Here is a 12,478-nt window from a genome sequence, read left to right on the forward strand (position 1 = left end):
GCGTCCTCGTTGCCAATGTCATTTTCAGTCAACCCAGATCATTGAGTTGTTAATTGCTATTCCTGTATGTCTGCTTACAACAAACTGTACAGCGGCGACCGTCTCATCCACTATTTCACCATTTTATCTGGGTGAGATTTCTCTGCTCCGCTCTTATTAATGTTTTGTCTCCAGTAATGAGAACTCTCAGCAGAAGTACTGTTAGTGCTCAGATTGACACCCACCATTACACCGCAACTCTGTCCAGACGCAGGGCTTTTCAAATGAAATAGACTGCAGTTATTTCCGTCTCCCACCATAGTTGGCTGAAACGTTTTGTGAAGTGTTGCAGTGTGTGTTGGTTGGCGAGCTTCTTTGTTAGTGCTGGAGTTTTATCTTGCAAAACTAATTATGAAGTTAATAAATCAAGACTGTGCCAAAATGTTTCTAAGAAGAACTACATGCTCAGGGTGCTGCACTGTGTACTCATGGCTGAAATATGCAAAGTTAAAAATGATATAATGATATATAGATTTTTGGAATCAGCAAAAAAATATCCTGAGTAATAGATAATAAAAAGGGAGATTGTTTTGTCCATATTATATCATTCCAACCCTGGAATCATCCATCACAGATATGAAGCCAGGCTACACTAGATTGTCTTCCATGGTCACTTTGATTTTGCAGTATGACCATAATTAATTCTCAGGATACTATATTGTTGATATTAGGATGATGGCAAATTAAAGGCCTTTGTATAATGTTTATACCTATTTAGAAGTTTTGTTGTTTGAGTTAGCTGCATCCTTTATCTCCTATAAAACCTAATCCTTTCAGATTCCTAGCATGACATTCTAACAGTTTGCTTGGCCCACACTACTAGTTATAAAGCCTACAAAGGTTCCTGCTGAAGTTTGACGATCAGATAGCTTCTACATTTGACAAGCTTGGAGCAAACAAAGCTCTCAACAAATCCAGTTAACATTCCTTCCATCCGGTCTAAAATTCCCTGGAAATTGACTGTGTGGGATGCAATATGGAAATGAAAATGCCTTAAACCCTGTTTAGTCCCTCTACAAAGATTTGGTCAGTTTATTTCTACCCTTTCTTGAGCCATAGAAATTTTTGCAAGTTTATTACAGTAATTTATTTTGTGGTTCGAATGGTCACGTCTCCTGGAGCTACCCAGGCTAAGATCAGCAGATGCTGACAGAGGAAGTAGTTGAAACTGCTGTTCTCCTGTCGGCACTGCAGGAACAACACAGCCAGATCCATAAAGTTTGCTGGATATTTTCTAAACACTGTTGCCCAGAGTTATCAGTCAAATCTCGCCCCCTCTTGTCAGTTTCCCCTCGGGTTGAAGAACCAACATCCGCCTAAACCCCCACGACGTTACTCTGCCTCGGAAGATCCTCAAAATAAGCCTTTATTGAACTTGACCTTGATTTTTGCTCTCTCATTTTGTCTGGTTTGCTTAATTCATCTCTTGCAAAGCCAACTCTCCCACAACATCCTTCCCACAGCAGATTGTGTGTACACAAAAACAGACATTGTTAAACACACAGGACAGGATGAAGACAGTAGTCTCTGGACATGATTGAGCAGTTTAGTGAAGATAATGATTATGGTGACCAATCAAGGATGTTTAAAAAATCATAAATACAATGAGGAGGAGATCCAAACAAATCATCAAGACAGCTTTGTTTTTCCACAACATAAAATATGAAAGCCTATAAACTTAGTGCATCTGTGTGTGTGTGTGTGTGTGTGTGTGTGTGTGTGTGTGTGTGTGTGTGTGTGTGTGTGTGTGTGTGTGTGTGTGTGTGTGTGTGTGTGTGTGTGTGTGTGTGTGTGTGTGTGTGTGTGTGTGTGTCATTTTGAGCTCAGCCCCTGAATAACATCTGTTTCTTATCTGATGGATGGATGGTGATTGCACCACTTGTTTTGTCTGCAGGCAGGGAATGGTTTCGATTGACCAAACAGACAGCATTCAGGTAGCGTGGCTCTATCAGTATGCATCAGTAGCAGGAAGTTATCACGCTGAAAGAGCCTCATTATTGGGCTGAAATCAGGGGTGATGATAGTTTACTGAACTCATTTTCCCTCGGGCTTTCTTTCATTCTTCCTCGCAGTTTCTTTGTTTTATCGTTTTTTTCTCCTTTCCTTACTTCCTTTCCTCACTCTCAGTTGGAGAGTGACCTAGCTTTAATGAAATTCACCTTTAGTCATAGCTTGAAGTGCTACAATCCAAAGTCCTCAGTGTTTCTACTGCGTATGTTTAGTTAGCTGTGCATCCACTCAGGTTTCCACGTCTTGCTGAGAGAAGCCCGCCTGTATGCATGCATGCATGCATACATGTTGCTGGTGAAATGAAAGGGTATTGTGTAACGTGTGTAGTTTTGAGCATGTATTGCGGTTGTGTGGGTGTGCGTGTGTTTACATTTGTATGCCTGCATGTGAGCGTTTGATTGTACAAAACTACTGCGAGAAAAATGCAGGCTGATGACAGGACACCATTTAGTCGCCTGCCACATTAAAGGGACAGTCCACAGCAAGGGTTTGAGTTTCAACATGCTCCAAGTGCCAAATACCACAACACTCACCAGGAGACAATTACATACAGAGTGGCTTTGTTACACAGACATTGGCAGGACATCTTTCTCCTCTTTCTCTCTCTCTTCTTCACCTCTCTCCTGTCGTCTTTGCCTCTTGTCTCTTTCTTTCCCCCGTCATTCTGCTCCCCACTGCTTTATTGTCAGTTATTATAACAGCTAATGAAGTGTGCAGACACACAGCTCCAAAAACCATTTTCTTTTCCATCAACTCAACTAATGAGACGGCGATAAAGTGACTCACTGTGTATGACCTTCCTGCCTTTGGCAAAACACTTGTGTCTTATACCAGTGAGTTTGTTTTTTGTTTTTAGATACTATAGTCAGATTCAACGGGCACATAAAGATGGTGAAGTGTTGTATCAGCATGTAGGCAGGATTTGGTCCACTAAATTCATAACAGTGTGGAGGCATGGATTTCCAGCAGATCCACATGATGTTGCGTTGATAGTTTGGGAGTCAAATCATAATGAAAATATACACCCACACACAGACACACTAACCCTGCATGGGCCAAAGTGCCGTGTACCATCATGAAGATAAATGTGTCATCAGATGGAATTAACCTTGATTTGCACCCTTCTGTGTTTGGTGTCAGCACAGCGTATTGAGTCAGGTAGGTTTGTGTGTGTGGTTTTCAATGGTCTGGGTCTGTTGCAACCGTTTTTCTGTTACAACTTGCCTGAACAGAGTCACACATGTAAAACCTGCATAATATTGTGTACTTCAAAGGTGTATTCCACTTTTACATGGGAATTTTGAAAAAGGAAATTCCACCTTTGCTTCTGAAAAGCAAATCTGTCCACATAAAAATGCAAAAAACAACAACAAAACAATTGAAGTGTTGTCAAAAAGCCAAACCAGTAGGCAGCGATATACCCCTAACGCTAAAGCCATGTTGGCTGGTCAGAAGCTTGAAAAAGTTTCTACGCTGATTGTGACACCTCAGTTCTTCAATACAGTGGAAGATGAACTGTATAGCTTTTTGTGAAAATATGTATAAAGTTCTGTTTGAACAGTTTGTCATTGCACAGAATTCCTCCATGTAAATAAAGTAGGTAATGATGCACAATCTGACTCCCACAACCAAATGTGTTTCTTCCTGTTGACATATCAACACTGCAAATTGAGTTTCTGAAAATCTTCAATCTGGAAGGAGTTTTCCAAATAATGCATTTTCAGTGAGCCAAAACTGCATTTGCATGTGGACGAAAAAGCAAAACAGTATCTACGCATGTGGACACGGCCGACGTTGGATGATTTTTACCTTTCAGTGAAATCTTTAGGAGTAATTAAGGTAGGTGTTCGGTGGTTTGCCCGAGAACTTCAACATGGGGATAGAAGGAGAGAGATTTAACCACCAAACCTGACAAACATAATGATAATGAATGTTTCCTAAGCCTGTGGGAAAAGACAATCTGTCCAAAATACATAATTTTAAGCTCAGGGTATTTTTCTGGGTTCTGGACATTCAGTGTTTTTCATTGAACAGTAATGATTGACCAATTCATACTTGATGTCATTTTTACTTTTAACTTTTTTCTGGAGATGTTAGTTGTCTAATTCAGTACAGCGAACTAAAGTTTAATGAAAAGTATTTTTACTTGTTGTGCATGAAACTTTGTGGAGGACAAATGTAATTACTTTCCCCATTTTGGTGTTCTCGTGGTTTTCTCATGACTTTTAAAGTCATTATAAAAGAGCAAAAACGTCCAATCTGATCAATGATGTTATCATGTTTGACTGATTTAATTGAAAAGAATAAAAAAAAACAAGTGTTGCAGAAGAGTTTGGTAAACAAGGTTTGAAAACCAATGACCTGCAGAAACTGCTATGCTCAGTATTTTGTTTCAACCCGTCTTTCTAATGTCAAAGTTATCTAAAGTGTGTCTGTGTTACTGGTAGGAGAGAAGAACATCAGGTTCACAGTTTTCTGCAAGTCTTGTGACCTGTACATGGTGTCTGTATGATGTGAAGTGGAATCGTCTCCCACACACTCACCTAAGTGAGATGTAGTTTTCATATCTTGTAGTGAACTGCACACATGGAGGGAAGGAATAAATATAGGAAACAGGAAAAGAGGAAGATGGGAATGAATGTTTTACTGTAGTAGTAAATAAATCACATTGTTAGTTGTAGTTGTAGCCAAAAAAAAAAAACATTGTTCCAGATGACTTTAACATTGTGTTGCTGGGGGTTTTGGTCTGGCTGCAGTGCTGCACTATGGAGAGACAGGATTGTACAAATAAGAGAGACAGCTGTGTACAGTATGTAGAGAAAGGAGGACAGATAAAAAGTGGGTGAGAAGAAAGAGAGGCGAGAGGAGAGTGGTGGTGGTGCTGTGGTCGATGGTGGGAGTCTCCCCATATTGTCACACACTTGTTAGTACCACATTGCTGTGTTAAGCCTGAGGCTTCATGGAGGACAGTGTGTGTGTGTGTGTGTGTGTGTGTGTGTGTGTGTGTGTGTGTTCTACAGTCTGCCAACAACTCAACCGCTCACAAAGAGACAGTCTTTCACACACACGGAGGCTGTTATTTCACACACTTTAACTTTAAGATAATATGTTAGTTACCTGGAGGCAGATGAACTACATAAAACCACAAAGGTTGCCATGGTGACAGAGTAGAGGGACTGGCAGCCTCCAGCTCATTCAAATATATCTGAAACCCTCTCTTTACTGAACTTTATGTTGTGTTGAGGAAGACTGCATCTGACAGTTTCTGTCACTTTACAAAACTGACAATCTGATTTTCAGACCTGCTCTGTGCTGTGATTGGTCAGGTTTGTGATGTGAGTGAATATTTATCATTTTTCAAGCAAAAAAGCAAAATTTTGTCTCGTTTCAGCTTTTCCAATATGACGGTTTCCTGCTTTATTGCCAAATGTGATAGTAAACTGAGTCTTTTTCAGTTTTGGATTGCTGCTTGAACAAAAAAGGCAAATCAAAGGAGTCAGTGTGGGCTTAGAGAAGCAAAAAATATCTTTTTTTTTTTTTTTGCATTACATTTTAACATTAGATGGACTAAATGAAAAAGTAAGAAAATATTCTGCAGATTATTCAACAATGAAAGTAAAAGTTAGCTGCAGAAATGCCAGAATTATGCTTATGTAAGAATTAAAATGTTTTCCCTGCTGTTTTACAGTAATTGTCTCTATTGCACGTAAGTGTTCTGTAGTTGCACTACAAGAAGCATCAGTGGCTAAACTCATATATGAGGAGAGAAGAAGACAGAACAGTGCTGAAGGACGCTGCTAAGAAGCAAAACCTGGCTGCTTTTAAATGCTTTTGGTGGTTACATGTCAGTCTTCCAGCAACTCTCTAACACTGCTGCAACTTTCCCCTGCAATCCTTGCAAATAATTTGCATATGTGTGCCAGCATAAGGAAGTGTGTGCCTCTATTTTTACTCATCAACTTCTCCATTCACACTTATTCAAGTTTCGTCTGACTTGTATTTGAGATTCCCCTCTATGTGCTTTTGCTCCTTTGTTTGTTTTGGCCGGTTTGTGTAACCAGGAGCATTTCTGCATACCTAAGATGGGTTTTGGGGTTGAGGGAACTTTCCAGAGGTTTTTCATGACATTAACACCAATGTTTTTCCTCCACATTAAACTCTTAGGTGGCCCTCCAGATTGCTTTTTTTCTGACCACCTTGGGGCAGAATATGGTCCTGAATCATCATGAAAAAAATGTTTTTCTTTGTCTTTTCCAATGTTTCAACTTTTCGATACAGCACGGCGACATATTTGGATGTTAGCATTATCCCTCATGAAAAGCTTTACAGTTTGGAAGTTGATCTTACTTGCTGCTTACACTTTCTAAGCCAGTTTTGTCTGTTTTGAGACACACATGAAAGATTGTGAATCTGTCTTATAAGGTTGTGTATTCATTTCTCCTTGAAAGACAACACAGGGGATGCTGCCTCACAAGTTCATACACAAGCCTGGAAAATCCCTCTGGCATCATACAGCGACGATGAAAAGTCAAATTAGGTGTCACAACAGTGGCAACCACAAAATAACTTGCAAAACCAGGCTCTAAATATGTGTCTGAAAACACTGAGTTGTTTTGCCACATTTTTTTTCATACAGCAGCACGTTTTGTTTAATATCTGGCTCTGATATAGTGCAGTAAGTGTTGTTTGATTTATGTCTTTGCTCTTGGCTTTGTGGAGTATAATGTCTTTCCTCTTTTTTTGTCTTTTTCTCTTGTTTTTCACTCCTGATTTCCTTTTCAACTTGGCCTCCTTCTAAATTCTAAAATTTTCTGTCTCTTTCGTGCCCTCTTCTCCTCTGTCTTTATCTTCTTTGTCTTTTCTTCTTTCATCTCACCCTTCCTGCCTTCCAGGACCCTTCTTCATCCGCCTTGAAGCTCCCATGAACAACATCACCACGTCTCTGGGACACACAGCCGAGCTTTTCTGTCGCGTGGCCGGCCACCCGCCTCCGACTGTGCGCTGGCTGAAGAACGACGCCCCCGTAGTGCAGGAGCCTCGGCGGATCTCCTACCGGTCAACGCCGTACGGATCACGCCTCCGCATCCGCAACCTGGACACTACTGACACGGGCTACTTCCAGTGCGTGGCCACCAACACCCAGGGGACCGTGTCCACGACAGGAGTGCTGTTCGTTAAATTTGGTAAGAAGACTCAATTCCTTCCTCGTTGTCTTTTCCTCCTTGAGATCTGCCTCCTCACAGCAACATTCATCTCAGCTGATTCTTCTTGTAGCTGGCAGCTCGCACTGAGAAAAATCTGGGAGCAATATTGTTTATCCTGTAGTAAAAAATCTCCCTGTCTTCTTTTCCAGACCCACTCCCTACACCTCTGCCAGGAAGGCCGACGTAAGTTGCTTTTCCTCAATCCATTTTTCTCTCTTTCAGCCTGTTCATACTGTACTTACAGGGGGGCGACTTCAGAGGCGTGATTTGTGATTGAATCTCTCATACAGACTGCAAATGGTGGCGGCATCACATTTCCTGGATGATTGTAGCTTGAAAATTGCAGAAAGATTTGTGAGGTCTGCACAGCGCTGACATACATGCGCACTGGTCACTAGTTTGTTTCCCATTTGGGAGAGAGACAAGAGATGAAATAGATTTGATTATGCCATCTGCTCTGATTTTTATTGGTGGGCATGTTTTAATTGTGTCCATAGTAGAAATACATCATAGTAGAGAATATAAATACCATAACGTCATAAATAAACTAGAGAAATACGCAGCTCAGTAAGTGGATTTGACAACATTATTACAATATGCTGACATTCTGTTTATAATTAGATGATACAGTCTGGAAACTGGAAAAGGCAGCATTTTTTTTCTACAAGGATTCATTATTTGATATAAAGCATATTTACCGAGTCGTAGCTCACATTATAACAAGGCTTGGTCTGTAATTTTCAATGTTACTGGTGCAGGTCTCCGTGTGGCTACATCAATATTTATGATGCATCTTTAAATCCCAAATCTCTGATGTTCTCCTATGTAGCTCATACATACATGTCCATGTGGACTGCTGCACAGGAACCAGACTTTACACTAGTCACATATCAGGGCCTCAAGCAGATATCGATGCACACACATACTGTCCCTAGAGCACACTGATCTGCGTAGTGTTTGGGAAATCGCATTAATTAACTTGCCGCCAACCTTAATCGCAAAATGGAACACGACTCAGAATGTTACCAAATTCAAAACCTGTGCTATTCATTTAATTTCAGGGCAATAAAGAGACGTTCATCTGATTCCAGGGATGTAACGAAATTATTGCAATGAAGAGTAAATCTGCTCTGTCTGCTAGTGAGCCTAACTAATGAACATGGCCTCCCTAATATATTACTGACTGAAATGAGCAGTGTAAAAAACATCTCTGTGGTTTCTGTTACAGAACCTTTTATAGTCGCCCAATTAGTGGCCAGCTGTAGGAATGTACAGCAAACCCAACCGCAGCACTGATCTCTGAACATGCATATCAAATTAAGGAGGGTCTTGAGAGCACATAGCAAATAAAATCCAGCGATATGAAAGGTTTGAAGAAAGTATGAAACCTGCATTCCACTTCATGTTCTTGGCAGTCGCAGTACTGCTGCCCAAATCGAAATTTAGTTTAAATCTGGCGAGCTTCCTTTGCTTTGTTTTGACGTGTCCGCAGTGTTATTGGGTAAAACGTTAAGAACTTTCTCAGTTCGTTTTAGTCTCGCAGGATCAAAGGAGTTAAGCTGGATGATTTTCCCCATTGACATTATGGCGAGGCTCACTGCCATTTTCCATGTGGCGTTCTGTGAATCCAAACTGCTGGCATAAGGTGGATATCAGACACTTACTAAATCCACTCACACGCTGGGACGAGTACGTGCGCTGCCATACACTAACACATGGCCTAGAGTGCGTGCTTCCTCTCACACATCTGTTTCTGCCATTCCTTTGTTTACGTGTTTTTTGATTTTTCCTGTGCAACCAAATTACAGCTCGTTTCATAGATGAGACAGCTGGCTCACAGAGGAATCACAATGCACGTTCTCGAGGGAAATATCAATAAAAAGGAAAATCAAACCAACTTTGGCTTCACGGTCAGTGCAGATATTGGAAATAAACTAAGATGGAAAAGTCAATGAGCATTAAAATAGGAGGATGTGATTTTAGTTTTATGTTACATGTGTACATAGCTGATTATCAGGATGACTTTGGCAGCCTAACATGGTTGATGATCATGAGGGTTTCGTGATTTAATTTCTCACATGAGACGAATGTTTCTTGAGCAGTTAGGCAGTTAGTCTAGTTAAGATATTTCTCAGAATTGTGTGTTAACTTTGAGACTCCTTGTAACAACCCACATGGCTGTACATTTTTAACTTTCTATGTGCATGTGTACTTTCATTTACATGCACAAATTGAATTTTTTAAAAATTGTTTACAGTGAAAACTTTTGATTATCCTTAATATTAAAATGAAATACATATATATCGAAATTATTTTTTTAAAAATGACAAAAGCTAATTTCTGTTGTAGCCTCTTAGTCACAGTGCAGTTTAAGCTCATTTTTGATAAGATCAAGTTGATAAAAGTTTAAAAATTGCTTCAAAGACTTATCTGGAAATGAAATGGCTCATTCTACATTCACACTAATACATTTCCATTATTAAACTCAGTTGATTTCACTTATTACTGATCAGGCTGACATTATCTATTAAAACCTGTCTGACACTTATCTTAGTCAACAGATCGATGCATTTATTTCACCATGTAGATCTTGTTTCGGCGTCTTTGTATAGAACTTAGAATTGTCTCATCTATGAGTCACTTAAGGCAATTTCACTGGGTTCAGATCATTTTCCAATCTGTTTATTTTACCTCTACTTCCCATTTGAAATAGTTTCTGGTTCCATGTATCCACTTTAGATGTATTTCCTCAATTTGCTACTTCCAGTCATCTTTATTATCTCATCTTAAAGCAACCTTTAATTTGCATGTACTTTCAGTTTTTAGCTTATTCATGCTAAAAAGAATTGGAAATTGGACTGCTTCAGTGGTTCTTTATACTGATGCACCTAATGAAGGTTTTTGGAGTCTTTGTAACTGATTATTCTTGTGGGTGGGAGAAGGTGAGTAAGCTTTTGTATTTGTAGTTGTAATGTACGTTATGTAATGTTGTGTTTGCATGTTTTTGTATCTGGGTTAACTGGACCCCCTTGAAAAGAGATGCTATATCTAAAGGGGCTCTCCTATTAATAAACTGAATTGTATAATGCTTAAAGTCTGCTGCATTCACACCTAGCATCCACATTACTCTGGTGTTGAAGGACCCCTAAATAGAAACTTTAGAAATGCTGCTGATCCCATTTTAATTTAACAACACTAGGGCTGTAGCTGTCGATTATTTTAGTAACCGAGTGTTCTATCGATTATTCTGGCAGTTAATCGAGTAATCGCATTCCTCGCTTGGCGTGCGCGTTACAGCATCAAAAGCGGAAGTTAGCTCGTTGTGCAGCAGAAATAATAGTGTAGTACAGGGGTTTTGTACATGTATACTATAGTACAGGGGTATTCAACTAAAACTAAAGCCATGGGAACCCCACATGTATTTAGTTTTGTGACACAGAAATCACAGAAATATGTGTTTGTGTTTGGTCCGTTTAAACTGCTGGTACAGCAGCAATTTATTGATTATCAATCCGAGTCCATATAGGATAAAGTCTGGGTCTGGAGTCGGACCACAGTCCACCAGTTAGTGACGTGGGGTCTAGTATGTATTGGATTAAGCGAAGCTTCAATTCAGAGAATTTTGCTCCAAGGAATTACTGTAATAATTCGAGGAATCGTTTCAGTCCTAAACAACATTAAGGTTGTGTTGTAGTTTGGACAGGAAGAACCATTTCTTTTAGAAACAATGGCACAGGCTCCCAAAGTTGTTTACTGAATGTCTTATCAACAATACCTATCCTTCCCTGATTCAGCATGCCTCTGTCAGTACTAAGTTTTCGTTTAAAATAACTCCTAATCTATATCTCCTACTCTCCTATCCACTACCATGACCACCTTTTACTTGTGTTGCTTTCAGTAACAGATTCACTTTGTCATTGCTACAAGCAAAGAAGTCCTCTGGTCTTACTTTTCACCATTGCTGTTCTTCTTCCTTAGCATTTTCTACACCTAAACAACAAACTTTCTGCTTCATGTTCACACTATCAACCACATGTCCAGTCTACATAAACAAGTCATGTTTCACACATTTTCAAGCATTTTAATATGCATAATAGAAATTCTGAAACATCCTAAAACCTTCATTTGCATTCAGATCATTCTAAAAAGTTTTTAAATGAAATTGTATTCATGTGGATGTAGCCCTAGTTTCAGCATATAAATGCCGTTTGTTTTATTAAAGGTAATACCATGAAGGTCACTGTGAGGATGATATTCACAAATGCTGGTGCAAGAAAAATGTTGAATCCAACATTTTTAGAACTGTTTCATCCTCAAGTTTGAAAGATTCTAAGTCACTAAGGTTCAGCTTCAACATACCAGACACCATATTGTACTAACCAAGCTCGAATAAATTACCGTCTCTTTTTTTTCCTGCCAACTTTTAAAGGAAAGTGTTGCAGTCAAGCGGAGAGCAGCATGTGCTCTGGAGTCATTACAGTCATTACAGACTTCATTTAAATAGACAGGGGCCTCCTTTGACAGCGGCGGAGCTGCGGTGGTGGTGGGCTGATCGTCACTGCTGCTCATCATTAGTGTCACGGCCAACTTATTAGCTGTAAAGTTAGCATGGCAGTCGTCAAGAAGACAAGGTCACCTAATGATGACACGTGATGACCTGCGCCCGCTTACCTCATACCGCAGCTGTTCAAGCATCAAAACCTGCGCTCAAGTTTTTGGAAAGACATCTGGTGCAGGAGCTTGTCAGTTTATGTAAATTATCTTGAATTCCCTTGCACTTCTTTTCTTTTACCTCTCACTCACATGCCAGTGAACCGAGTGACTTCCGTATTCTTGGGATAAGTTACCCACAAATATTACTCACAAATTTTGAGGAAAATTTCTCGCCACCCACCTTGTTAAACTCGAACACAAGATGAACTTCAGGTCCTCTGTGTTGTCTTTGCTTCGGTCTGTGCTCTCATTTCCATCCCCTCCATGGTGAGCTAAAGTATACAGTCTGTGGTGTGCAAAACTTCACAGTGTGTGTGTGTTCATATATATCCCGAGGGTTGGGTTTTTAGAGAGTAGCCACAGGCCGACTAAAAGCTGACAGCCTGGAGGTTTCAGCTCATAATCCAGACTGCTTGTGTTGAGTGTAGCTGTCTAAGACTAAAGGAGGAAAGTACAGTAAAGCAGATCTGAAATAAAGGAAGGAGAAGGTACAAGAATGATTGGGATAGACA

The 12,478-nt window shown here is 40.0% G+C and overlaps 1 protein-coding gene across 1 annotated transcript in view; it reads left to right on the plus strand.

The window, feature by feature from the left end:
* ror1 (receptor tyrosine kinase-like orphan receptor 1) overlaps window positions 1-12,478 on the plus strand; it is a 147,544-nt gene that overhangs the window by 99,311 nt on the left and 35,755 nt on the right. Inside the window, exons 3-4 of the mRNA XM_023280538.3 lie at window positions 6,942-7,232; window positions 7,403-7,436. Of these exons, the coding sequence (XP_023136306.2) occupies window positions 6,942-7,232; window positions 7,403-7,436 (325 nt within the window). The remainder of the gene's footprint in view (window positions 1-6,941; window positions 7,233-7,402; window positions 7,437-12,478) is intronic.

This window comes from Amphiprion ocellaris, chromosome 2 (genome assembly GCF_022539595.1).
Source record: "Amphiprion ocellaris isolate individual 3 ecotype Okinawa chromosome 2, ASM2253959v1, whole genome shotgun sequence".
In the NCBI taxonomy this organism is placed as follows: domain Eukaryota; kingdom Metazoa; phylum Chordata; class Actinopteri; family Pomacentridae; genus Amphiprion; species Amphiprion ocellaris.